Below are 5,000 nucleotides of genomic sequence, written 5' to 3'. Positions count from 1 at the left end.
CTCCATTACACAACACGTCCAACTGTACCATGCACGCACGCACGCACGCACACACACACACACACACACACACACACACGCACGCACGTACGTACGCACGCACGCACAGACACACACACAGACAGACACAGACACACTCAGATTAACAATATGGTGGGTAAAAGTAGGTCTTGAAAACCTGATACCAGAAAAACATATCCAGTACCCGGTATCAATAAGCTTTGGGCTTATCCAGTACCCGGTATCGATAAGCTTTGGGCTTATCCAGTACCCGGTATCAATAAGCTTTGGGCTTATCCAGTACCCGGTATCGATAAGCTTTGGGCATATCGAGTACCCGGTATCAATAAGCTTTGGGCTTATCCAGTACCCGGTATCGATAAGCTTTGGGCTTATCCAGTACCCGGTATCAATAAGCTTTGGGCTTATCCAGTACCCGGTATCGATAAGCTTTGGGCTTATCCAGTACCCGGTATCGATAAGCTTTGGGCTTATTGAGTACCCGGTATCGATAAGCTGTGGGCTTATCCAGTACCCGGTATCGATAAGCTTTGGGCTTATCCAGTACCCGGTATCGATAAGCTTTGGGCTTATCCAGTACCCGGTATCGATAAGCTTTGGGCTTATCCAGTACCCGGTATCGATAAGCTTTGGACTTGTCAGGATGTAGAAGACATTTATAGAATCTGATCTCAGGTCAGAGAACGGTAAACTGTCAGGATGTAGAAGACATTTTTAGAATCTGATCTCAGGTCAGAATGGGTTAATCAGACCAGTGTGTGTCCAGTGGAAACCTCGTATGAATCTGATCTCAGGTCAGAATGGGTTAATCAGACCAGTGTGTGTCCAGTGGAAACCTCGTATGAATCTGATCTCAGGTCAGAATGGGTTGATCAGACCAGTGTGTGTCCAGTGGAAACCTCGTATGAATCTGATCTCAGGCATAGACTGTAAAAAATATGGACAAAGCGTTCCCCGGGTCTAACATGAACGTAAAATGAAGCCTGTAATAATATGCTAATTCCTGATGTAAGTCGCCATCTTTGGTACCAGCTGGCCATTGGCTGGCTCCGTTTTGTATACCAGCTGGTCATTGGCTGCCCAGACAACGAGGCGGGACTTCCCCCCTTCTTCTCCGTTGGTTTTTATTTTGACTCGAGTGGGAGGGGAATCCCGATCATAGACTGTAACGGTAGCCACGCCCCTCAGAACATACGCGATGGTTTTTTTTCTTTATGGTCCTTTTTTTAATTAATGGGACCATAATTTTCCAAAAAGAATATTATGACATTAGAAATGAGACTTTAAACTAGTGACTGGAAGAAGAAAGTATTCATGACCATGTTTATTAAGGTAATACAGTCTAGGTGAAGTTGGGCCAAAATACATGGGCTCTATGGAGCTATGGGGCTTTTTGGGTCCAGTCCAGCGCCACAACAGGCCATTATATGAACTACCGATTTCAAATGAGGCTTCACGAAATATCTGGCTGACTGCCCCCCTGATCTCAGGTCAGAACGGTAAACTGTCAGGATGTAGATGAACATTTATAGAATCTGATCTCAGGTAATAAATGGTGACCAGATGACCTCTGACCTCGTGTGAACTGGGCATCTTCATCTTGAGGCTGAGGAACTTCTTGATGGTTCCGACGGTGACGCGACTGGAGCAGCGAATGAAACGCTTCATCAGCTCCTGATTGGAGGAGAGGAAACGGGTTACTGCATCTTGATTGGAGGAGAGGAATCATCCTCACTGTGCAAAAAAAATCAAATAATCACACCTGTGTAAACTGAGTGGTGCACTAGGGTATACTACCCTAGGGGACACGGGGAGAACATGTGAGGGTACCATAGACTGTAAAAAATATGGACAAAGCGTTCCCCGGGTCTAACATGGACGTAAAATGAAGCCTGTTATTCCTGCACTGTAAGTCGCCATCTTTCTAGAACCTTTTGGGCACAGCTGGCCATTGGCTGGCTCTGTTTTGGCCCAGCTGGCCATTGGCTGGCTCCGTTTTGGCCCAGCTGGCCATTGGCTGCCCAGACAACGAGGCCTGACTTCCCCCCTTCTTCTCCGTTGGTTTTTATTTTGACTCGAGTGTGTGGGGACTCCCGATCATAGATTGTAACGGTAGCCACGCCCCTCAGTACATACGCGACTTTATGGTCATTTATTTTATAAATGGGACCATAATTTTCCAAAAAGAATATAATGACATGATAAATGAGACTTTAAACTAGTGACTGGAAGCAGAAAGTATTCATGACCATGTTTATTAAGGTAATACAGTCTAGGTGAAGTTGGGCCCAAATACATGGACCTCTATGGGGCTATGGGTTTTTTTTGGGTCCAGTGACAGCGCCACAACAGGCCATTATATGAACTTTCAGGAGTTTCAGGCTTCACAAAATATCTGTCTGACTGCCCCCCTGGAGGGTACCTACCCTAGGGGACACGGGGAGAACATGTGAGGGTACCTACCCTATGGGGAGAACATGTGAGGGTACCTACCCTAGGGGACACGGGGAGAACATGTGAGGGTACCTACCCTAGGGGACACAGGGAGAACATGTGAGGGTACCTACCCTAGGGGACACGGGGAGAACATGTGAGGGTACCTACCCTAGGGGACACAGGGAGAACATGTGAGGGTACCTACCCTAGGGGACACAGGGAGAACATGTGAGGGTACCTACCCTAGGGGACACGGGGAGAACATGTGAGGGTACCTACCCTAGAGGACACAGGGAGAACATGTGAGGGTACCTACCCTAGGGGACACGGGGAGAACATGTGAGGGTACCTACCCTAGGGGACACGGGGAGAACATGTGAGGGTACCCACCCTAGGGGACACAGGGAGAACATGTGAGGGTACCTACCCTAGGGGACACAGGGAGAACATGTGAGGGTACCTACCCTAGGGGACACGGGGAGAACATGTGAGGGTACCTACCCTAGGGGACACGGGGAGAACATGTGAGGGTACCTACCCTAGGGGACACGGGGAGAACATGTGAGGGTACCTACCCTAGGGGACACGGGGAGAACATGTGAGGGTACCTACCCTAGGGGACAAGGGTCAACTGGATGGTAGGGTACTCGGGGTCAGAGTATCGAACACACGCAAACGCACGCACGTACGCACGCTCGTACACACACGTACGCACGCACATATGCACACACACAAACACACACGTACGCACCGTGGTGTTGTCATGGTTACAGTCCAGACAGATGGCGATCTGAGGGTCACTCCTGTGGTGGTCTTCATCACCCTCGTCACCGTCGTCATCATCACCTGTCCTCAGCCTCACAAACCGGACAGTGTCTACGCACACGCACGCACACGCACACGCACGCACGCACGCACAAACACAAACACAAACACACACACACAGCAGTGTTAATTTCGTAGACTAAAACTATGACGAAAAACATTTGTCGTCCACCTATTTTCACGGACAAAAATGTAATAAAAACTAAGCTATGATGACTAAAACTAAGACTAAGACTAAGACTAAGACTACAATTCAGACTAGTCTACATATACTGACAATTTCATCAACAACAAATAGATAGTGTATATAAATTAAGGCAGTGGTCCCCCCCCCCCCCCCCCCCCCTCTGGGAGAAGACTGCGGCTGCCGAAGGCTGCGATGTTTCCCCTCAGCTGCCTTCAGGCTGCTCAGTGACTCTGGCTTCCCTTCTTCTGCCTTCAGGCTGCTCAGTGACTCTGGCTTCCCTTCTTCTGCCTTCAGGCTGCTCAGTGACTCTGGCTTCCCTTCTTCTGCCTTCAGGCTGCTCAGTGACTCTGGCTTCTCTTCTTCTGCCTTCAGGCTGCTCAGTGACTCTGGCTTCCCTTCTTCTGCCTTCAGGCTGCTCAGTGACTCTGGCTTCTCTTCTTCTGCCTTCAGGCTGCTCAGTGACTCTGACTTCCCTTCTTCTGCCTTCAGGCTGCTCAGTGACTCTGGCTTCTCTTCTTCTGCCTTCAGGCTGCTCAGTGACTCTGACTTCCCTTCTTCTGCCTTCAGGCTGCTCAGTGACTCTGACTTCCCTTCTTCTGCCTTCAGGCTGCTCAGTGACTCTGGCTTCCCTTCAGGCTGCTCAGTGACTCTGACTTCCCTTCTTCTGCCTTCAGGCTGCTCAGTGACTCTGGCTTCTCTTCTTCTGCCTTCAGGCAGCTCAGTGACTCTGGCTTCCCTTCAGGCTGCTCAGTGACTCTGGCTTCCCTTCTTCTGCCTTCAGGCTGCTCAGTGACTCTGGCTTCCCTTCTTCTGCCTTCAGGCTGCTCAGTGACTCTGGCTTCCCTTCTTCTGCCTTCAGGCTGCTCAGTGACTCTGGCTTCTCTTCTTCTGCCTTCAGGCTGCTCAGTGACTCTGGCTTCCCTTCTTCTGCCTTCAGGCTGCTCAGTGACTCTGGCTTCTCTTCTTCTGCCTTCAGGCTGCTCAGTGACTCTGACTTCCCTTCTTCTGCCTTCAGGCTGCTCAGTGACTCTGGCTTCTCTTCTTCTGCCTTCAGGCTGCTCAGTGACTCTGACTTCCCTTCTTCTGCCTTCAGGCTGCTCAGTGACTCTGACTTCCCTTCTTCTGCCTTCAGGCTGCTCAGTGACTCTGGCTTCCCTTCTTCTGCCTTCAGGCTGCTCAGTGACTCTGGCTTCCCTTCAGGCTGCTCAGTGACTCTGGCTTCCCTTCTTCTGCCTTCAGGCTGCTCAGTGACTCTGGCTTCTCTTCTTCTGCCTTCAGGCTGCTCAGTGACTCTGGCTTCCCTTCTTCTGCCTTCAGGCTGCTCAGTGACTCTGGCTTCTCTTCTTCTGCCTTCAGGCTGCTCAGTGACTCTGGCTTCCCTTCTTCTGCCTTCAGGCTGCTCAGTGACTCTGGCTTCTCTTCTTCTGCCTTCAGGCTGCTCAGTGACTCTGGCTTCCCTTCTTCTGCCTTCAGGCTGCTCAGTGACTCTGGCTTCTCTTCTTCTGCCTTCAGGCTGCTCAGTGACTCTGGC

At 50.4% G+C, this 5,000-nt stretch overlaps 1 protein-coding gene across 2 annotated transcripts in view; it reads right to left on the bottom strand.

Moving 5' to 3' along the window:
- The window catches only part of LOC310866006 (polycomb group RING finger protein 5-B-like), a 16,002-nt gene that overhangs the window by 3,903 nt on the left and 7,099 nt on the right, over nucleotides 1-5,000 (bottom strand). For both annotated transcript variants that reach the window (XM_083775268.1, XM_083775269.1), the window contains exons 5-7: nucleotides 3,209-3,333; nucleotides 1,597-1,695; nucleotides 1-22 (exon numbers count right to left, since the gene is read on the bottom strand). The exon at nucleotides 1-22 is cut by the window's left edge and continues 68 nt beyond it. In XM_083775268.1, the coding sequence (XP_083631394.1) occupies nucleotides 1-22; nucleotides 1,597-1,695; nucleotides 3,209-3,333 (246 nt within the window). The remainder of the gene's footprint in view (nucleotides 23-1,596; nucleotides 1,696-3,208; nucleotides 3,334-5,000) is intronic.

The sequence above is a fragment of the Protomyctophum parallelum genome, assembly GCF_964188405.1.
Source record: "Protomyctophum parallelum genome assembly, chromosome: 10".
Classification (NCBI taxonomy): Eukaryota; Metazoa; Chordata; class Actinopteri; order Myctophiformes; family Myctophidae; genus Protomyctophum; species Protomyctophum parallelum.
This window is presented reverse-complemented; position numbering and strand designations above follow the sequence as displayed.